At 38.4% G+C, this 23,263-nt stretch overlaps 1 protein-coding gene across 3 annotated transcripts in view; it reads left to right on the top strand.

Moving 5' to 3' along the window:
* Nucleotides 1-14,560, top strand: part of LANCL1 (LanC lantibiotic synthetase component C-like 1 (bacterial)) — a 48,647-nt gene extending 34,087 nt beyond the window's left edge. For all 3 annotated transcript variants that reach the window (XM_011966546.1, XM_011966547.1, XM_011966548.1), the window contains 6 exons: nt 6,279-6,414; nt 6,966-7,112; nt 9,807-9,989; nt 11,339-11,515; nt 12,271-12,343; nt 13,170-14,560. In XM_011966546.1, coding sequence (XP_011821936.1) covers nt 6,279-6,414; nt 6,966-7,112; nt 9,807-9,989; nt 11,339-11,515; nt 12,271-12,343; nt 13,170-13,246 — 793 coding nt within the window. In that variant the 3' untranslated portion in view covers nt 13,247-14,560. The remainder of the gene's footprint in view (nt 1-6,278; nt 6,415-6,965; nt 7,113-9,806; nt 9,990-11,338; nt 11,516-12,270; nt 12,344-13,169) is intronic.
* The last annotated feature ends 8,703 nt before the right edge of the window (nt 14,561-23,263 follow it).

Below are 23,263 nucleotides of genomic sequence, written 5' to 3'. Positions count from 1 at the left end.
TTCTTGTTGCATTGATCCCTTTACCATTATGTAATGACCTTCTTTGTCTCTTTTGATCTTTGTTGGTTTAAAGTCTTTTATCAGAGACTAGGATTGCAACTCCTGCTTTTTTTTGGCTTTCCATTAGCCCCCATCCCTTTATTTTAAGCCTATGTGTGTCTTTGCACATGAGATGGGTCTCCCGAATACAGCATACCTATGGGTCTTGACTGTTTATCCAATTTGCCAGTCTGTGTATTTTAATTGGGGCATTTAGCTCATTTACATTTAAGGTTAGTATTATGTGTGAATTTGATCCTGTTATTATGATGCTAGCTGGTTATTTTGCCCCTTAGTTGATGTAGTTTCTTCATAGTCTCAATGGACTTTATGGTTTGGTATGTTTTTGCAGTAGCTGGTACCGGTTGTTCCTTTCCATGTTTAGTGCTTCCTTCAGGAACTCTTGTTAGGCAGGCCTGGTGGTGACAAAATCTCTCAGCATTTGCTTCTCTGTAAAGAATTTTATTTCTCCTTTGCTTATGAAGCTTAGTTTGGCTGCATGTAAAATTGTGGGTTGAAAATTCTTTAAGAATGTTGAATATTGGCCCCACTCTCTTCTGGCTTGTGGGGTTTCTGCATAGAGATCCGCTGTTGCTGATGGGCTTCCCTTTGTGGGTAACCCAGCCTCTCTCTGGCTGCCCTTAACACTTTTTCCTTCATTTCAACCTTGGTGAATCTGATGATGATGTGTCTTGGGGTTGCTCTTCTCAAGGAGTATCTTTGTGGTGGTCTCTCTTTCCTGAATGTGAATGTTGGCCTGTCATGCTATGTTGGGGAAGTTCTCCTGGATAATTTCCTGAGGAGTGTTTCCGACTTGGTTCCATTCTCCCTGTCGCTTCTAGGTACACCAAACGTAGGTTTGGTCTTTTCACATAGTCCATTATTTCTTGGAGGCTTTCGTTCCTTTTTATTCTTTTTTCTCTAACCTTCTATCTCTATCTTCTGCTTGATCAATTTGGCCATTGATACTTGTGTGTGCTTCACAAAGCTCTCATGCTGTGTTTTTCAGTTCCATCAGGTCATTTATGTTCTTCTCGAGACTGGTTATTCTAGTTAGCAATTCCTCTAACCTTTTTTCAAGGGTCTCCTCTTCTGTGCATTGGGTTAGAACATGCTCCTTTAGCTCAGAGGAGTTTGTTATTACCCACCTTCTGAAGCCTACTTCTGTCAATTTGTCAAATTCATTCTCCACCCACTTTTGTTCCCTTGCTGGTGAGGAGTTGTGATCTTTTGGAGGAGAAGCAGCATTCTGGTTTTTGAAATTTTCAGCCTTTTTGCACTGGTTTCTCCCCATCTTCGTGGATTTATCTACCTTTGGTCTTTGACGTTGGTGACCTTTGGATGGGGTTTCTGAGTGGATGTCCTTTTTGTTGATATTGGTGTTATTCCTTTCTGTTTGTTAGTTTTCCTTAGTTTTCCTTCTAACAGGCCCCTCTGCTGCAGGTCTGCTGGAGTTTGCTGGAGGTCCACTCCAGACCCTGTTTGCCAGGGTATCACCAGTGGAAACTCCAGAACAGCAAAGATTGCTGCCTGTTTCTTCCTTTGGAAGCTTTGTCCCAGAGGGGCACCCACCAGATGCCAGCCGGAGCTCTTTTGTTTGAGGTGTCTGTCGACCCCTGCTGGGAGGTATCTCCCAGTCAGGAAGCAGGAGGGCAGGGACTCACTTGAGGAGACAGTCTGTCCATTAGCAGAGCTCCAGCACGGTGCTGGGAGATCCACTGCTCTCTTCAGAGCCAACAGGCAGGAATGTTTAAGTCTGCTGAAGTTGTGCCCACAGCCACCCCTGCCCCCAGGTGCTCTGTCCCAGGGAGATGGGGGTTTTATCTATAAGCCCCTGACTGGGGCTGCTGCCTTTTTTTCAGAGATGCCCTACCCAGAGACTGGACATCTGTTTTTAAAAGTTACAAACCTTTTGAAAATACAAGGCCAAAAACTCTCCCCAGTAACATCCTGAGGAAGTACTGTGAGGAGTGGAACAGAACTATCCTGTTTGTGTGTCTTTATTCTTCCTTCAGTGACATTTCAGTGACTTGCTTATCTCTTCTGGGTTGCATTAATATCAACATATCAAAACAAATAAATGAAGCTGCAACAAAGTGCTTGTTAGTTTGAGAGTTTCTGAAAACACATAAAATAACCATTATGACTTATCAGTGATGTCATTTCTTTATTTTATCTTGAGAATGTAGCATGCACAACTTGCAGTTAAATCCTACTAATCATCGAACCCAACTAATGAATTTTAGCGATTTGAATTCAAATCCAGAAAAAAAGGGATATACTTCCTTTATTACCCTAAACTGTATTGTTTTAATAAGATGCTCTGAGCAGTACTTCATTTTAAATAAATATTTGAAAGGTATTTGCTACCTACTTTGAATGTTCCAAATGCAAATGTGTTTGGCTGCAAAGTAAATAGAATGCTAATTATATATTGCCACCTAGTGGTAATGTCATAACGTTGGCAAAAAAGGAATGGAGTTAATGCAGTGGTTCAAATATTTTATTTCAGTTGGAATATCATTGGAATCAATGCAGTAATTCTGTGTAATACTTCCATAGAGCAGCATGTGTTTAAAAAAATTACAGTAATTGTTTTGCATAGTTCTTTCAATCTTTGCAAAAGTAAATCAAAATTACTTTATATTGAAATTCTATACACTTTGACACATTTATATTAAAAATAGGTTCATATCAAAACTTGAGACATTCATTGTTTACTGTAACAGTTGAGTTTGTATCTAATAAACAGATTTTGTTTTCTTATGGCCCCAACATTACCGAGCTCCCAGTTCTGACATGAGAAAAAAAATTCTTAATAAATGTTTTTAAACATTTAAAATTTTTATTAAATTCAAAATTTATTTTAAAAATTAAGGGAGTCTGTATGTGTAGATATATGTGGTATCGAAGTAGAAAACAAAATGGCCCATGATTCTATCCTTAAGCCCTGTTATTTTAAAAAGGCCAAAGTATACAAGAAAAAGGAAAGAAACCTCTAACCAAGTTTCTTGGTTATCTATATTTGTAGAAGAAAAAATGGACGAGCCAGCATTTGCATATTTAACTAATTTGAGTTGCCTCAGTTTGATGAGGGTATAATATGAAAAAGTTTAAACCTTTTCACTAACTGCAACTAGCCATGCTTTTTCACCCCTTTCCTGCTGAGAAGTAAGTTCCCTTAAAGACTCCTTCATTAGTTTCTCTCAGTCTTTCTTTCATAACTGTCAGCCACTTTCACTCACTAAAATCATCTCATTCTGCTGATTTCAAACCTATCCTCTTCATTTTAAATGTTTTCTCCTCCCCTCACCACAAGCGTGTGGAAGTAGTGGAGAGGGAGATGGGAAAGGAAGACTGTTCTCTTTCACACCTGCCCTCCCTGCTGAGCTAGGATGTTTTCACTGTAGCTATAGCCTGGTGGTAACAATTGTTAGGTTTCTGTTTGCTTGGGATTTTGTTTGATTTTCTTTGTTTTTGTTGTAAATATTGGTGGTCTCCAGAGATTGGCAGTAGAGGCTGTAGACCCCCTCAGCTATACCCCTACCTACTATGTTCAAATGAAAGCACACGTGGGTGCCCAATTCTGCCAAATGTGCAAACACTTTAGGAAGAAGGTACTCTTTAGAAGAAGATACTATTTAGACATACATACATACATACATACATACAGTCTCCTACCCTGTTTTTGTAGCTTGGAGAAAGTCACATTGCTCTCAAGCTTCATGAAAGAGTGGGAAAGCCCGTGCCATCACCCAAACCTCCAGCCCATCTTTACCACTCACTCCACCAATGAAAAACCATTTTCTGTCAATCCTTAATAACAACAAATTCTCTGGTGTAGATTTTGATAAAGTTCCTATATGAAAAAGAGGCACTTCAGTGCTGAGTGCCTCTGAATGTTGACTCCTGCTTAGAGTGCTTCAAATACATCACTTTGGGGTAGGGGTTGGAGGGACCTGGTGTTTGTTACTTCAAATGCTAATTAACCATCCCTAGTGTATAGACTGAAGTTAGATGACAGACATGCACAGGCACAGCACACTGCTTATACTTAACTACTTTAAAAGTAAATTTCCATATAGATAAACAAGATAACTTCTAAACCAGAAGGGACTATTTATTTCACAGATGAAAAATTTTAAGAACAAAGATTTAGTGTCCTAAGCTACCTGATAACATTTGTTAGGGCTAATGTCGTCTCATTACTACTGTTTTCCAGAGTGTCATTGGATCTTTATTTTGTGCCAATATTTTGTTAAGTTTCACCAAAAAGTAAAATGTTTTAAATGGGATCATATCAAATTTATAGGCTCATTTAGGGATGATTGAGATGCACTTCAAAATTTCATGTGACAAAAACTCTAAAATAGCAAGGACATTTTTCTTCCCTATCATATTTGCTGCCCACTCCCCTCCCCACAAAAAGGGAAAAAGGTTCATTCTCAGAGGTCAAACTACCAAATACAGTTACTTTCCTGAACTGACTTCCCTCTGTGATCTCCCCTACTTGCTGGTTCCTGAGGCTTCCCTTTTTGATCTCTGATGAAACGTCTGGGGCTTTGATGACCCTGCTCTGCCACATCTATGACTGCATGCATCTGGGGCCAGGTGATGTAGAGGACAGAGAAGTAAAGCAATGGGGGCTTACAGTCCCCTCCTGAGACTGCAGGTCCTCCCATCTGGGGGGAGGTTTCCCTTCCTCAGAGTTTAGGCTCCCAGGGCTCCCCTTGCCTTCGTTCCTGCTCCCAGCATGAGATTGCTTGTAGGTTGGGGCACAAGAGAACTGAGAAAAGGAAAATAAAGAAAAATGGAGGGTTAACCCATTCTCTCTGATATTAGGAGTTCTCTTTGTTCAGATAGCACTAGAGGGCTTCCTCTGGGTCTCTGTCAGCCTACTTGTGCCTACTTTTGGGTTTTGGGCTATACTGAGTTCAGACCAGGGGAATACCAGAGAGAAAAAAACGGTAAACTCACCACTGGTTTGGTGGTACTTCAGATTCCTGTCCTCTTCCTCTTTTTGTGTGTTACTATTTGCTTTTCAGAGACCGCAAATAGCTGCTCTATCCTGTCCAGGTTTTAGAGCCACATTTTGGGGGAGAAACAAGGTGCAGAGCGTGTTTACTCCATCTTACCTGAAACCAGAACTGAAAGTAACTTTTTCTGAGAAGCTGAACTGAGTCTATCCGTAGGGACTGAATGAACCATAATACATTCATTCATTGGGGTTCTATGCAAGTATTACAAAGAACGTGACTACTCTGTGTGCTGTTACGGAATCATTGTCAAGATGTATTGTTAAATAGCAAACTGTAGAATATTTATAAATATGTATATCTATGCTTATGTGTACATAAAATCTAGGAATACACACACAAAAAAATGGTAACCATGGTGATTTCTGAGGAGAACTAGAAGGCTGCGAGACTGAGGAGATGGAGACCTGACTGACATCTCTGTGCTATTAATATTTGCATGTATTGGCCGGTTACAGTGGCTCACACCTATAATCCCAGCACTTTGGAAGGCTGAGGCAGGTGGATCACCTGAGGTCGGGAATTGGAGACCAGCCTGACCAACATGGAGAAACCCCGTCTCTACTAAAAATACAAAATTAGCCGGGTGTGGTGGTGCGTACCTATAATCCCAGCTCCTCAGGCGGCTGAGGCTGGAGAAGTGCTTAAACCTGGGAGGTGAAGGTTGCGGTGAGCCGAGATCATGCCATTGCACTCCAGCCTGGGCAACAAGAGTGAAACTGTCTCAAAAGAAAAAAAAAAAAAATTACATGTATTATTGACTGTGGTGGATGAGACCTACTTCAGGTAGGCCTGGTGACACATTAAGAAATAAACCAAGGAAGGAGGTGATGGGCCATTTGTTAACCTAGTCCCTTCTCTGGGCTAAATGCCTCAGGGCCAGCAGTTCTTGGCTTCTCTGACCCCAACTGCTAAAATACTCACCTTAGGGCCTGCCTCCATGAGGAACTAGGGAGATTTCGGATAACCTCAGCCATACGTTCGTATTCTTTCGTTTTATGAATGTATTTGTCAGTTCCATTGTTAAGTGAAGAAATTTAATGGAGGGCTAATCTGTGAACCGTAACTGTTCTATAGATAGATATTATGTATGTATAAACACATATTGTATGTGCATGTATATTTTTTCAATGTACCATTTTTAAGTGTACATCAATACCTGATTCCTTTCAAATTATTTTGGGCATGTATTTTTATTTTTAGGCTAATTCACCTAAATAAGATTGATCCTCATGCTCCAAATGAAATGCTGTACGGGCGAATAGGCTACATCTATGCTCTTCTTTTTGTCAATAAGAACTTTGGAGTGGAAAAGATTCCTCAAAGCCATATTCAGCAGGTACCACGTTTTTGTGTTTTTAGGAGTCTCTTTAGGATCCCATTTACTTACTGTCTGCCTAAACTATTGTTTGTGTCTCTCCAGTTAGCACATTCCAAATAAAGGAAGGTGTATCTGGACCTCTAAAGGTTGGGCACAGTCCAAGAACCAATAACTTCCTACGGAGTGCTGTTGGAAACATTTCTGACTCAGTCAGAAAGCCAGTCTGCTCCATTTCAGAATTTAGAGGTCCTCTCCAAAGAAGATTAGAGCCAAATTTCACCTCCCAGATGGAGGGTCTGCTTTGGTGGTGCCTAGAGGAGTTTATGCTTTTTACAGGTGAACTCTTGTAAACTGTAATGCAAAGAGCTCACGCTCCTCTATGCCCTCCCCATTCTAGGCTGAATATAGTCCCACTCTCTGATGAAGAATTAAACTGTGCCTTTCCCTGGCTGAAAGCTAGTGTCTAATTTGTCGTGTTCCTCAGTACCCCTTAGCAAAAAACTCATTACCTCCTCCAGGAAGGTTTTTGTTCAGTTCACTTGTGATTTTGGTTGGTTCTCTCTCTGCAGATTTGTGAAACAATTTTAACCTCTGGAGAAAACCTAGCTAGGAAGAGAAACTTCACGGCAAAGTCTCCACTGATGTATGAATGGTACCAGGAATATTATGTAGGGGCTGCTCATGGCCTGGCTGGAATTTATTACTACCTGATGCAGGTAAGGAGTGATTGTGGTGGAACTTTAAAATGTCCTTCCTGACCCATGTACTATCATGGGTGAGAAGACAGATGTTCTAGTTCTAGTTTGTCATTCTGTCAACCTCCGCATTACAGTACTCTCCTTATAATTAACTTGACCTAGACAAACAAAAGTAATGTTTACGAAGGTGCCTTTAAAAATGTATAAACATTAAAGGCCTTGCATTTTGAGATGAAGTTTGATTTACAGGTTACCCTACTTGCCCACTTAGCATCACTTGTGCAAACTAAAGTATTTTGACCTATAGTTCTGCATGAAGCACCTCTGCTCTGCTCTTGCAGCCAGTGCTTTGAATTAAAAATATTATTCCACATTAAAAGGCACAACTAATTCCAACAAATTCCAGTCATAGGAACAAAATCAATAGAAAACAAATGAGCGCTTGTTGCCTAATGCTCACTTAGAGAGCAAAGCTGAGGAGACTTTTACTTACCTGAAAAACAGCTGAATATGCTCTGCCCAACAGTTCTTAGGATCTAATACTATTGGGGCACATCAACCAGAGTCAAATAGACTAAAGACAAATAGCAGTTACTGCAGCAAACATAACTTGGGAGAGATCAGAAGAGGACTTCTCATGAGAGCATCATTTTGGGAGACTTCTGAAGCACTCCTTAAGGAGAAATTGGCACTTGTGAATAAGAATTCATGGCAATTGATTTTTAATGGCAGCAGAGGTACCCCTGTCACTTTCCCAAGGCACACTGTCATATAAAAGTGTTTCATTCACGTGTTCAGCAGGAGTGCTTGGATATACATACTACCAGCTCTTTGAGTAGCTGACTCTTATAATGCAGGATCAGTGTTGGACCTGCCCTCTACCTATAAATAAACAAGGACAACAGAACTGAAAAACTCAAGGTTATTATTACTTTTGAATGCAGAGTCACACATTGAGTGTTAGTGGCAATCAGAGACTAACTGGCATATTTATTCTACACTTTTCAATTAGAGGTTATATAATTAGGATGTTGACATTTAGACTTAAATTTCTTTATTTTTCTGGTGCATGTCTTCCTCTCTATTCCCAGTAGTAAATGTAGATTCCTAAAAGTTTTCAGGAAAGAAGAGTCTTCTGAAGTTTCAAGGTTAGTTAGAATCAAACATATTAGAGGCCCTCTCCAAAGAGGATTAGACAACCTTATTGAACTTTCATCGAAACAAATAATCAGGAGACATAGTTAGTGACTAGACAGCCTCATCAAACTTTCATTTAAACAAATAATCATGAGACATACTCTGTCTCCTTGTGTTAGCTGTAGTAAGAAATCTGAAAACCCAAGTATTGATTTTTTCATTTGCAGGTTATCATCTATACAAAATGATTTAATTTTTAATCCTGAAAGTCTATTCTAGTAGGTACCCCTTCATTAACATAAGATTAAACATCATTATTTTTAGGCCATGTTGGGTAATTCCTGCAAGTTTGAAGAGAGTCCACTCATTCTACTGTAACACTTTGAGCTTTAATGCTGTTCTTCGTATAAAATGAAATCTGTCTTTTAAATAACTCAGTGCACTTTCAGAATCTTGTGGAAGTCGTATTGTCAACATTACTTTGACCCCACCACAACCACCTCCTGCCTGTGCTTCACACCACTGCCACCCCTTACCACCACATGCCCCACACCTTGCCTAGCATAACAGCACTTTGACACTGTTAAAGACATTAGCAGTCATTGAATTAAGAACAGGACCAAAAGGAGAAACTAAAACATATATCAAAAATGGTAGCTCATATGCTTTATGTCAGTATGTCCTTTGGATCTGTACGTTGTTATATCAAAATAATGTGGCATTTAGATCGGTCCTAAATCCTCTGCAAAAAGACAGACCTGATCTAGAGGGATGCTATAGTTTGGAATCTAGATTCCAGGTCTCTTAACTTGTTAGTATCCTTTTTCTATTGAAAATACCACCTATCTCCTCTCTAAATGTAATAACGAAAGTCATGCTTGGTTTGTCTAGTGCATCCCTTTGTGACTTTTAAAGCTTGCTTTATATATGGAAACCATGGGAAACTTCTCTTACACTCACATTCTCAGGTGTTGACTTTGGAAAATTACTTATATGTATGTAGATAACAATATATACAAAATGTCGAGCACAGTGGCTCACGCCTGTTATCCCAGTACTTTGGGAGGCTGAGGCGGGCGGATCATCTGAGGTCAGGAGTTCGAGACCAGCCTGTTCAACATGGTGAAACCCCGTCTCTACTAAAAATACAAAAATTAGCCGGGCGTGGTGACAGGTGTCTGTAATCCCAAGTACTTGGGAGGCTGAGACAGGAGAATTACTTGAACCCAGGAGATGGAGGTTGCAGGGAGCCAAGATCGTACCATTGCACTCCAGCCTGGGTGACAAGAGTGAAACTCCATCTCAAATAAAAAACAAAAACAATATATTCAAAAGACCCTAAGAGTTAGCTAGTAACCCAATTTTACTTTGTCCCACTGTTTATAAAGTTTTTAAATGAAATCACAAAAGATTAAAATAAAGGCATCCAATAGGTGGAAAAATTGAATGAAATCCAAAACCTCTTAATGACCTTGCATTTCCTCTTAGCCATGCTTTTTTTCTGGTTTAAATATACTGAGACCTAGGAAGGTTTGTTTGCTTCAGCAGAACTAATAATTTCCTTCTCATTTTTAGCCCAGCCTTCAAGTGAGCCAAGGGAAGTTACATAGTTTGGTCAAGCCCAGTGTAGACTACGTCTGCCAGCTGAAGTTCCCTTCTGGCAATTACCCTCCGTGTATAGGTGATAATCGAGATCTGCTTGTCCATTGGTGCCATGGCGCCCCTGGGGTCATCTACATGCTCATCCAGGCCTATAAGGTACTGTGTGTATTTTTGAAAAAAAATTTTTAATAACCAAAAATTTATAATTTAAAATTAGTTTTACCCTAATCCATAAAGGAACAATAAATAAATCTCTTGTGGGACCTAAGATCACTTTGCTAAATGAATTATAATTCATTCTCACCATCTCTCTGTACCATAGCAGGCATGGTTTCATAACCTACTTTCAACAACATTTAGGTTGCAATGAGATATTGTTTATGATCCAGCATATTGTCTAGCAATTCCACTCCTAGGTGTGTACCCAAATGAACCAAAACCAAGGATTCAAACAGATACTGTACACCAGCATTCATAGCAGCATTATTTATAATTGCCACAAGGTGAAAATAATCCAAGTATTCATCAAGAGATGAATTGATAAAGAAAATATATATACAATGGAACATATCACAATGCAATGGAATATTATTCCGCTATTAAAAGAATGACTTTCTGATACATATTACAACATGGATGAACCTTGAAAACATTATGCTAAGTGAAATAAACAGATATAAAAAGACAAATATTGTACGATTCCATTGTAGTGCATAAATAACACTAATAAAAAGCATGCCCTCACAGAACTGCAATCAAAGGTTTGTAGTTGAGAAAAAAAAAAAAGATGTCTATGACCATTGGTGCCAAATCAACAAATTACAACTCTGCAGATTATTGCTGGGCACTGGCATCTCATAAATAAGCTGCCAGTGTATCAAATTCAACATTTCAGAGAATTAGACACATTAATACTGGAAAAACTTTTTAAACTGCCTTATCCTACTTTTAAGAACACTTAAGTTGCAATGAGCTATTAAAAATACCTACTCAGAATATTTCCTCAGTCTTTGATGAAGATACAGGAGGCCGTAAAAAATGTAAAGGTCTATCTCTATTTTTCTGACAAAATCTAATGTTTTATACTCAATTTGCATATTTCCTAAAGAACAGTTGTTCTCCAGTGTTTAAAGAAACTTCCTAATAGTGAAGAGGACATCATAGTTACCAAAGAAGAGAGCATGTGTTCTTTGGAAAGTCACTCATGCTAACAGCAAGTTGCAAGTTAAATAATGCTGCTTCCTCAGTAACATCCACATAAACACACATGCACAGAAAACTTAGACTGTACATACCAAAGTCATGCACAATTTAAAAAACAAAAAGCCAAACTAGTAGATTTTAGTAATTGTCACTAGCAATATAACACATCCCTCTGTCACTAAATCCTTTATCGTTTCTTGCCAAGCCATCTCCCTCTCTCCTCCTTACCTATCAGGAAGGAGTATCAATGGAACTTTCTTTTATATCCCGTGTAATAGAATGCACGTCCTTTGCCTCTGCAGGTATTCAGAGAGGAAAAGTATCTCTGTGATGCCTATCAGTGTGCTGATGTGATCTGGCAATATGGGTTGCTGAAGAAGGGATATGGGCTGTGCCACGGTGCTGCAGGGAATGCCTATGCCTTCCTGACACTCTACAACCTCACGCAGGATATGAAGTACCTGTATAGGGCCTGTAAGGTAAGAGTCAGAACCACCAAATAGAAAGCAGCTCAGTGGCTCATACCTGTGATCTCAGCACTTTGGGAGGCTGAGGCAGGTGGATCACCTGAGGTCAGGAGTTCGAGACCAGCCTGGCTAACGTGGTCTCTACTTAAAATACAAAAACTTAGCCAGGTGTGGTGGCAGGTGTCTATAATCCCAGCTACTTTGGAGGCTGAGGCACGAGAATCACTTGAACCCGGGAGGCGGAGGTTGCAGTGAGCTGATATCATGCCATTGTACTCCAGCCTGGGTGACAAGAGTGAAACTCCATCTTGAAAAAAAAAAGAAAAGAAAAAAAAGCAGGTCTCCCAGGAGGTTGTAGAAAGGGTTCTAGTTCATCTGATTTAATTCATTTATCCCTAAAATCATAGGTCTTAGATAACAAATACAGTTATTTAAGGAAAACCTTCAAAAACCTTTCAATTAAATTAGCATTTCTTTAAAGGGACATAATTCTACTCTGCAGCATTTATGGGAGAAAAAATAAAGACATAGGGTGATTTAGTGCCTTTCTTCTTAAATAACCTCGGAGATACGTGACTCAGACAGCTCATTAAATTCCTCCCATGCTGTGTACTCTCTCAGACCATCCTTTACTCTGCATTAATCTCCTTTCTTTGATGTGAAGGTAGTGTTTGACTTTTCAGAGTAATTTGTAGAGACAACCTCTTAACTTTCGGGAGGTCTCTGGAAGAAATCACTATACTAATTTAACTTGGTCTCATTTTCAGTTTGCTGAATGGTGCTTAGAGTATGGAGAACATGGATGCAGAACACCAGACACCCCTTTCTCTCTCTTTGAAGGTATTTTGTACACTTTATTTATTTGCCTTATAATATCAGCATCTACTTCTCTGCTTGCTAATTAATGTATTTGAATTTAAGTTTTATCAAAAAATTAAATTATTCTTAACTACTTTATTTCCTAACATGCTAAATCGATATTAAAAATCAATTAGCATGTGTGCTACCACAGTCCCAATACTGGTAGTCATCGGGTGACTCCCTTTTATGGAGCCAGGTACATGTTGGGCATTTTGCAGATGCCATCATAAATCATTCAGCAAAAAACATACAGGCACTATTACCTTCATGTCACAGCCAAGGAGACTGAGGCTCAGGAGCTTATGTTTGGTAAATGGCAGGGCTGTGACTTGAACTTACCTGGCTCCATTCTCTCTCCAGTCTTCTACCGGGATATAAGGCTGAGCACCTCACTAGTGATCTCTTCTAATGTTGAACTACAATGTCTGTAAACATAGATTTACACTTCATTTAAATCATTGCCATTAATATTGTGATGTTGTTAATGTTAAAAATGGAGCCATCCTTCGTTTTTGCAGAGTTGTAACTGCTCTCGGGGGGTGTCAGTGAGGTGGGGAAAAAGCCATAGGATGCTGAAGGAGGAGGGCCAAGAGGACATCCCCACCCTCCCCTCCAGTATAGCCTTGATCCAGACCTTAGGGACGAGGCTGTCACGGGTGGGCACCCTTTGTTGATGTTTGTATGTTTGAATAGGCTGAAATGCTGTTGACTTGTTTTGTCTATAAAGATTTGGAGGAAAAAAAAGGCCATCCTATGAAATGGAGTCATTTGGTATAATAACTTTTGCCTCTTTCTGTTTCTTCAGGAATGGCTGGAACAATATATTTCCTGGCTGACCTGCTAGTCCCCACAAAAGCCAGGTTCCCTGCATTTGAACTCTGAAAGGAAAGCATGCCACCTGTAACTCACTGCATGACCCTTTCTGTATATTCAAACCCAAGCTAAGTGCTTTCGTTGCTTTCCAAGGAAACAAAGAGTCAAACTGTGGACTTGATTTTGTTAGCTTTTTTCAGAATTTGTCTTTCATTCGGTTCATTTCCATTATCATTTACTTTTACTTAAAAGTATCCAAGGAAGTCTTTTAACTTTAATTTCCATTTCTTCCTAAAGGGAGAGTGAGTGATATGTACAGTGTTTTGAGGTTGTATACATATGTTCCAGAACTTGGAGGAAATCTTATTTAAGTTTATGAATATAACCATCTGTTACTGTTCTAAAAATGTTTAAAAGAAACTCAATATAGATAAAAATAAATATGTGACTATTATTGGGTATTGCACTTCACTCTTTTTTAATATTTTTCCTCCAATTGGAGGGCAAACAATTTTATGACTTGCTTTTCTCTAGGTGTTTCATTTTGAAAGGGACAAAAATATAACTAAATGCTTCCAGGAGAAAAATTCCAAGAATTGCAATCTGGACTTGGGACCTAAATATCATTTTTAAAATTCTTGATGCCTATTTAGACTAGAGGTAAACATACTTTCAGATTTGCCTGTTTTTGTCAGCAAGGCATACAGGCTTCAGAAGCCAACATTTTTAATCAAAAATGTATAAAATGTGATGATCATTGTGAAAATTCTGAGTTGAAGGTTAGTTCAGGATAAGCCAACAATAACAGTTTGTGTTTTCTCTAAAATAATCTGGGTTTTTTGGAACTATTTCAGTATTCATTTAAGATCAGGAAGCTAATTTTCTATGTATGAGTATGCTTTGACCTAGGATTTCAGCCCACTCTGACTGACTTTCTAAACTTTGAGTTTTTTACAGTGACTATGCATTAGTGCTGACTCTTTGGTATAAGCCATAAAATATTTTCCTTCTTATCAATTTATCTGAACTTTGATCTTTTCACTAAATAGTACAGTATTCTACTTCGGTTTAAAAAGGGGGGATGAGAAAGGGAATACTATGTAACCAATAACTTGAACAAAAACACTAAGCTTTTAATAGAAATGCTTTTTGTTGAGGAGGTATTATCCAGAGTTCATGCTTAGAACAAATATATCTTTGTGTATCCTAGGCTTAACAATTCATCAGTTTCTGAGACCACAGAATCAGGTTTTCTGTAGTAGATAAAGACTCCCTGGTGCTTCAAATCCCCTACAAATGTTTTGACTCAGCAGCTTTTACTCCTCCTCCTTCCAATACTGCCTTTGCCTGGCTTGTTTTTTCTCTTTGCAACTGATTTTGCAATAAAATTGTAGCTTTAAAATAACAGGGTCTAAGTATTTTAAATGTGCCTATTTCACAGTTCTCTTGGTGACAAAAACATGCTATTTTTATTGGAACTTCAAACCAAATCCCTACTGAGTGTGTGCTGGTTCCTGCAGGTAGCAGTCTCCTATTATCTCCTGTTTAGCACCAAAAGAGCTAATATTATTGGAAATCGACCCTTTAAAGGCCACTGGCAGTAGGATTTTAAAAGCAGCCCACTGCTCAATTTCTAGGATCAGCTTCCTCCTTCTTGACTTGTGTAAGTCGGCACTACCTTGTGCCTCTCAGATTGCTGAAGTGCTACTGGTAAGCGTGTGCATGCTCTGCCTTTCTTGTGACACGAGCTTTCAGTCAGCAACATCAGCACTTACAGTAAGAAGTAAAAATAGCGCACAGCAAAGCTAATTTGCCTTTGTCTGTGGTGTTCAACCTGAAAGAATAAAGCTCATTTGGTTTAGTTAAATGTCTTACTCTACTGTGCCTATGCTTTTAGCTACGTTACTAAGCAAGGGAAAGGAACACTTTCTTTGAGCCAAAGGAGACTTGATCACAGTTCTCCAAGTATCGTGATAGCAATACTTAACCCCAGGAAGATTTCAAGGCAGGGAGAAGAACATTTCAATTAAGATTCTTCTTAACCCATTTATGCCTAGTGTTCCATTATTGGAACACTAAGCTTGTGGGAGTCATTTACATCCTACTGCTCAAAGTCATTGCCAAGGTCTGATTTTTCACACAAAAAATTGCAACCCCCAGCATAAATGGGTTAGCTACAGTCATCTGCTAGCAAATTCATCCACACAAACACAATTCAAGTTTGTTTTAAGCTTTTGAAAACTTATTAAACTGGCACAATTTTATATGTATGCTATTTGTTGTATTTATGCTTAAGAGCAAAAAAGTTTTGATGGGATTTTAAACTCAGGCAAAGCCTACAACGCTGAGACAATCCCCTAACATGGTAGTAACTAAAGAAACTTTTATACTAGGCTTCTTAGTTTTAAAAGGTAGTGGCATCATTGTTTCAGTTCTAGTTGTTATATTTTTCTCTTGGATATTTTTCTTCTTGGTAAAAATCCTTCCCAGAAGTTGCTTCCTAGAAAACTCAACACCATCTCTTATCTCTGTACGGGGACTAGGTAGTAAAACCTTCAAAGGTTGCCAAGCAGTGTTCATTTATCCCATCACATGTTTCTGTTTCTATAGTAATTTAGAAATTGCGAATAGTTACCTTTTCATCTTGCAAAAAATGTTAACATTATCCTGGCTATTTCCATAGATACCATGGGCTATTATTATTACTATCCTGACTATTTCCATAGATACTATGGACTATAGTGTGGCCTGAGTTGTCAGTCTTTAATCCTGATTCATGTGGCTCTCTTTTTATCTTTCATGTCAGTTCCAGTTATTTGATATCAAAAACCTTCATGGTAGGTAGAGTTTTAGGTAAAAGTGGATCTAGGGTTACTTTCTTTATTAACATTTCCTAAATAACTGAATTGAGAGACATACTCTGCTACCATGTCGTCAGGTTAATTTTTGTCTGATCTTATGATGGTCCTGCCTTTTACTAGCTACTTTAGAAATAGAAAATGTGAAGAGTGACTATTTACGCATATACTCCTTTGGCTACTAGAACTCATCTATAGTCCTTTATTATTTACACTGAATTACAATTTCATTTCTGCTTCTGCTAAATAAGAGCACCTCATTCCTGTGTTTTCTGTACTGTTGAGCTGTAGACGAACTGTTTCTCTAATTATAAAGCAAACTGTTTGGGATATTCAGGGAAACTGCCCAAATGTTATATTATCATTTAATGGGAAAGGCTGGGATCATATGTATTTTTATGTTCTGTAAAGGATTTGACTTACTGGTTCTCAATAAAATTTTATTAGGACTATATATCATGTGCTGTTTGTTTGGTTTGGTTTAAACTTGAGAAATATTTTCCCTCAATGGCAACTGAAGGTTTTTTTCTCTATACATCCATTTCCTAGGCTTTGTTCCTTTTTCCTCATTGTTGGATAAAACAAGATTTTCTCTACTGTCTCATAATAGAGATTTATAAGCGGAAAATGTTTTTAAATCTGATCATTATAGAATTAAGAGAAATCTACGAGGCTTCAAGAACAACAGTGTATTAACCATCTCATAATATAAGAATCTGCTGTGGGGTTAATAACTAAAGGCCTAATTCTAGAAATTGATTTTCCTGCTGACCAATTCTGCTTTGAATAGAAAAGGGGGGAATTAAATGAGGCATAATCGTAAAATATATATGCAGAGGTTAGAAAACTTTTGCTGAGTCACTTGGGATGACTTTGTGCCACTACTTTTTATGACACAGCTAGTTAGTGTGACTTAGCACAGCAGAGATTTGACAAATTATAGAATACTCGTTTTCATCTCTAAATTACAATTTGTGTGCTGGTACATATGATGAAAATGTCCTTCATACCCAAAGTCTATTTATTGAATGATAATACTGAGGATAAATGCAGAGTTACATTTATTTCTCTTATTTGAATGAAGTAAAGGTATGTATGGTAATATCAAGACTCTGGATGTAGGCAGTGAGGCATGGGGAGGACACTACCGTGCAAAGGCCACACAGAGGTTCCCAAATGATGCTTAGAAAGGTCCTGCTAACTCTACGAGGTTAGTTTCCATTGGCAAGGCCAGCTCTAGTTTACTGCTCCCTGGCTTCTCCTCCTACTAGGAGGAAAATGATGACAGGCACAGTAAGTTGCACCACAGTTGTAACCTCATGAACAAAGAAAACTTCAAGATATTTGTTTTTTGTGACTTACCTACAGTATATTTTTTCCTAATTTTGCATTGGAAAAGATCTTAGCCTTTCTCCTCCTCTTCACACTCTCTGAATAGAAAAGAATAATTTTTATGTCATTCTTTTTTTCCAAGATAGTTCCCACTGTGGATTCAAAGTTATTAAAATTCTCATATCTTCTCTATTCTATTAAGCATCATTTAAACTGAAAACCTACAAGTTAGTCCCCTGAAAATTTGCTTTCTCATTGTTTCTCATCCAAATTTGCCCTCTTCCTTCTAAAGCTGTGGGTCAATTAACAGAACAAGAGAACTCAGGCTTTTTTTTTCTTTTTTGTAACAATGGCACATATATTGGCTTCATTGGTCCCATGATGTAAACTGTCTAAACACTATTTTCCAGAAGCCCTATACTAGTGCATCCTCAGGGACTTATTTGGCAATTTTATGAGTAATAGGAGAAGGCAGCAAAGACAATAAGCCAAGAGATGAAATAATGAGGATTGAGAAATAGATCTTAGCAGAGCTGCTGCTCATAGTCAACCAGTTTAATTTCACATTTCTACATTATGTTAACTTTTCAACCACATGAAAATTACAACATGGTAACATTAAATCTGCAACTAATGTTCTAATACTCAACAAGTAAGTGTTAAGACAAAGCATTTCTGAGGTACTTAGTCGTCATGTAGGGAAACACAAGACTTTATAAGTCAGTTTATAAAATAGTGTCCCAATTGCCTAATTTCTCTTTGATGGAGCTGGGATGTTAAGAAAGGCATTTATAAGTCAGAAAATACTGATGTGGCTCACTGTGAAAGATGATACTGTTTTCTCAGGATTCAGCATTCAGAAATGAACATGCCCCCTCCTGCTGATACAATCTGAACTGCTGGCACTTTCAGTTTTTATGACACAGACATGCCATTTTGTTAATCATACCATGACCAATGCCTTAAAATCATTTATCCCCAAAATTCATTAAACATGCTATCTTTATGTACAAGGTACTGGCTAGGGGATCTGTTTGCATAAGGTAGACATCTCTACCCTGGCAACTCAGTCTGGTGAAGACAGGTGACTGGATAAGCAATTGCAAGGAAATGTATTATAATAATCCTATCACCACTCCAACTACTCTTCCCATTATTCCATAACTTCATGTATATTGGGTCTCTCATATGGCCTGCAGTTTCTATCTATGGAGATATTGGCGTTTAGAACTGTAATAGGAAGAAGACAATTTAAAAGCCAATCGGCCAGCCCAGAAACACTCAGAGTTCTTTCATTTGGACCACCTTGATGATGGGCAAGGTGGAGAGAAATTTGAAGACAAAGAGTCCTTTGCCCCCAAAATTACTTTCATTCAGTTGACCAACTTCTCAAAATTCACAGTATTACTATTAATAATTTAGGCTAAATTCATTTTTCTTCAGGAATCCCCCATTAAGATGCAAATATTTTAGAATAGTTACTGATCCTGCTATGTCATAAGCATCTTATTAATTGGTTCATGACCTAGAGAGAAATTAACTTGAATTCAACAACACTGTGTTGCTAGAACATGCTAGTAACAGCATCTAGCTAAGATTAAAAAGATAATATGATATCTGCTCATAAAAGACTGTTTAGATGTGATGATGAGTATAAACAAGTAATTTCAATGCGCTGTGGAACTACACCAGCACTACCGTGTTATGAGTAGCAAATGTATATTGTAGACATGTCATTTTTATTTGCCATCATCTGGCATTCACCATGATTCATGTGGAAGAATTTCGTAAAGTGATGGAGGGGTCTATAGTGCCTCAGAGGTCATTCATCCAGGGATACTTCAGTGCTTAAGAACAAAGCTGATCCAGAAAGTATATGTGAGTTAATAAAACTGGTTGAAGAAATTTTGACGGCAGGGCTTCTCAACCATCAATGTGCATACAAATTACATGGGGATCTTTTTAAGTAATTTCTAAAATGCAGGTCAGGAAGTGCGTGAGATTCTGCATTTCTAACAAATTACCAGATAATGCCCATGCTGGCCAGAGCCTACCTTGAGTGCCATGGAATTAAATTATCCATCATAAATTTCAACTAAATAGAAAAAAAGTAAACTCAGGAGTTGGCTTATGAGTTGGAAGAAATTAATTGATGTTTGTGAAATCAGAGGACTATGAGTAGAAGCAGGAGCATGAAAGAGCTGGAATGATTGGGGTCTGATTTCTGATATGACACAAATTCTTGTAATGTCAACGCAAAGGGGGTGGTCTTGAGGTGGCCAGTATTCTGTACTGGTGATTTCAGCAAGTAAAAGAAAATTAATTGGAATAAATATGTGTTTATAATTTGAATCGGATGATTTTTCAATCCAAAGAGTCACATGCTTCTGGTAATATCAGAATGATAGGAAAGATATCTATACTAAAGAATTCATTTGAGTCATCCAGAATCATCAAGGCTCATATGGGAAAAATTAGGTCCCTCTGCTTCTCATTTACAATTTATAAGGAGTCAAGATTAGCCAACCAACTTTTTAAAGATATTAAACACAAAAGTAGATAAATCACATTCTTTAAAAAAAAATCTTAGCATATTATGACTAGTAGTTGTATACTAGAGGTGTCATTTTTCTTTATTTGCCGTCATCTGCCATTCACCATTAGTCATATATAAAAATTTCATAAAATGATGAGGGTCTATAGTGCCTTAGAGGCCACTTATCCAGGAATACTTCATTGCTTAAGGAAAAAGCTGACCCAGGAAGTTTGGAAACTTAATTACAAATAGGAAAAACCCATTATTCCTCAACTCCTAAATTGAAGCCTGATACAATGAGTGTGATTATTAATAACCCTATCTTCCTGTTCACATAAGCATATTCCCTGGGTGTTTCATTTTTAGAATTGATCCAAGTTTGGATGATTCACATAATCAATGCATTTGTTACCACTTATAATAGTGAATGTCTAACATGTTTTATTTGATCTCTTACAAGTTCTTACCTACCCAGTTAAAAATTGAGTTGCTAGGAAGTGACATTAGCAAGATGGCAAAATGGGAAGTTCCAGCCCTTGTTTCTCCACAGAAACACTGATATAACAATATGCAAATCGAAATACCTTTAGGAGAATTCCAGAATCCAGGTAAGAAGTTGAAGTACCCTGGCAGGAACAAAACCAGAATATCCACACTGAGATAGGTAAGAAAAGCAATTTCATTTTACCCACATCAGCACAGCTCAGCACCAGGAGAGAACAGCCCAACTGGGAGAGAACAACCCAGCTTGCGACTTCCCCTAAGGTGGGAAAAAAGAGTGGTGAATGCATGAGTTCAGCATTCAGGGTTTTTGGAAGACTAACCTGGCGACTGATTTCTGTCTTACCCCACGTATCATTTGGATGCTTGGGGTGGGACAGGAGTAGGATCACTGAGAACAAAAACAAGTGGAGGGAGGCTTGCTGCAGCCAGAAAGACTTAGTGTGATGGAGAGAAGGTATGCAAGTTGAGGCTTCTCTTTAGCGAGGGAGGGAAAATAGTGAAGCATGTATCCAATATTCTGACTCTTTGGACGGCTGCCCCAAGGGAATGGTTTCTCCCTTTCCTCCGACTACTGATTTAACCAGCATAGTTTGTATACCTGGGGGTCTCTGAGAATAAAGGAGAGTCATGGGTCAGTTTGCTGCAGCTGGCATGACTCAACACAATCAGGAGCTGCACAACTTACGGTGTCTTTCTCAAGAGGGAGAAAGAAGTGGACTATGCGTCGGACATTCTAGAGGACTGAAGGATATCTGCCTCTCCTGATGCAGGGTGCTGACAGGAAGACAGAATACTTTGGATTCCTGGTGGCCACTGAGAACAAGTGAGAGTGGAGCAGATTGCTATTATAGGACCAGAGAATGTGTAGTCCTACATATAGAGACTAGAGAGAGAGAGAAAGATTACAAGCTCAAAAAAAAAAAAAAAAGGCAAGCTTCTCTAATTGAGAAATTATATGCACAGACCCAGAGAAGTTGCATCTCTCGCAAAAAGGTTTTGGAAGTTCCCAGAATGTCTAGCTTGGTGAAGGTCTTCCTTTGTATGAAGCCAGTGTGTAAACACAGGGAGACGTAGCTGTCTCTTCAAACGCATGGATCCTATCACAAAGTTGAGTCACATACAAAACATAAAATAAAATAAAAATAAAAAACAGGGATATACAGTTCAAACTAAGAAACAAAATAAATCTCCAGACAAATCTAATAGAATGAAGTGATGCAAATTACCTGGCAAATAATTCAAAATAATTGTTGTAAAGATGAGATAAAACATCAAGAAAACAATGCATGAAAAAATGAGAATAGACCAGGTGTGGTGGCTCACGCCTATAATCCAAACACTTTGGTAGGCTGAGACAGGCGGGATCATAAGGTCAGGAGTTTGAGACCAGCCTGACCAACATGGTGAAACCCCGTCTCTACTAAAAATACAAAAATTACCCGGGCATGGTGGCGAGCGCCTGTAATCCCAGCTACTCAGGAGGCTGAGGCAGGAAAATTGCTTGCACCCAGGAGGCGGGGGTTGCAGTGAGCTGAGATTGTGCCACTGCACTCCAGCCTGGGTGACAGAACGAGACTCCGTCTCAAAAAATAAAAGAAAAAAGAAAAAAAAGAAAAGAAAGAATTGGTGAACTCAAATATAGGCCACTTAAAGTCACACAGTCAAGGAAACAAAAAGAGTGAGGAAAGCCTAAGGAAATTATGAGACATCATCAAGTGAATCAAATTATGGGAGTTTCATAAGTAGAAAAGAGAGAAAATGGGGTAGAAGGCTTATTTAAAGAAATAATGGTTGAAAATTTCCCAAATCTGGGGAAGAAAATAGACATCCAGATTCAAGAAGACCAACAAGCTCCAACTAGGATGAACCCAAAGAAATCTACATTGAGACACATTATGCAGATGCTCCCCAACTTACCATGGGATTACATCCCAATAAACCCATCATAAGTTGAATATACCGTAAGTCAAAAATGCATTTAATACACCTAACCTATGGAAGATAATAGCTTGGGCTACTCTATCTTAAACATGCTTAGAACATGGTTAGCCTATAGTTTGGCCAAATCATGTAACAAAGACTATTTTATAATAAAGTGTTGCATATTTCATGTAATTTATTAAATGCTGTACTGAATGTGAAAAAGAATGGTTTTATGTATACTCAGTACAGTTTTTGCTGAATGTATATTACTTTTGTGCCATCATAAAGTCAAAAATATCAAGATGAACCATCTTAAATCAGGGACCATCGTAATCAAATTTTCAGAAGTCAAAGAAGTTTGCAAATAGCCAGGAAAAAAAAATTAGCTTGTCATATGCAAGGGAGCCTTCATAAAACTATCAGCAGATTTCTCAGTAGAAACCTTATAGGCCAGAAGAGAGTGATGATATAACCAAAGTGCTGAAAGAAAAACCAGACTGCCAACTACCAATATTATATCCAATGAAACTATGCTTTAAAAATAGAGAAATAAAGATTTTCCCAGATAGATAAAAGCTGAGGGATTTCATCACTAGACCTGTCTTGCAAGAAAGCCTAAAGGACATGCTTCAATTTGGAAAAGACACTAAACAGCAATATGAAAGCATATAAAAGTATGAAACTTGCTGGTAAAGGTAAATATATAGACAAATACAGAATGCTGTAATCCTGTATCAGTGATGTATAAATCACTTCTAATTCTGGTATAGAAGTGACTTGACATGAATGTTTGTCTCCTTCAAAACTGCTTAAAATTTCATTGCCGGCCAGGCGCGGTGGCTCAAGCCTGTAATCCCAGCACTTTGGGAGGCAGAGACGGGCGGATCACGAGGTCAGGAGATTGAGACCATCCTGGCTAACACGGTGAAACCC

This window comes from Mandrillus leucophaeus, unplaced genomic scaffold (assembly GCF_000951045.1).
Source record: "Mandrillus leucophaeus isolate KB7577 unplaced genomic scaffold, Mleu.le_1.0 Scaffold763, whole genome shotgun sequence".
NCBI classification, from domain to species: domain Eukaryota; kingdom Metazoa; phylum Chordata; class Mammalia; order Primates; family Cercopithecidae; genus Mandrillus; species Mandrillus leucophaeus.
The sequence above is the reverse complement of the archived record's forward strand: the minus strand, read 5'-3'. Positions and strand labels throughout refer to the sequence as shown.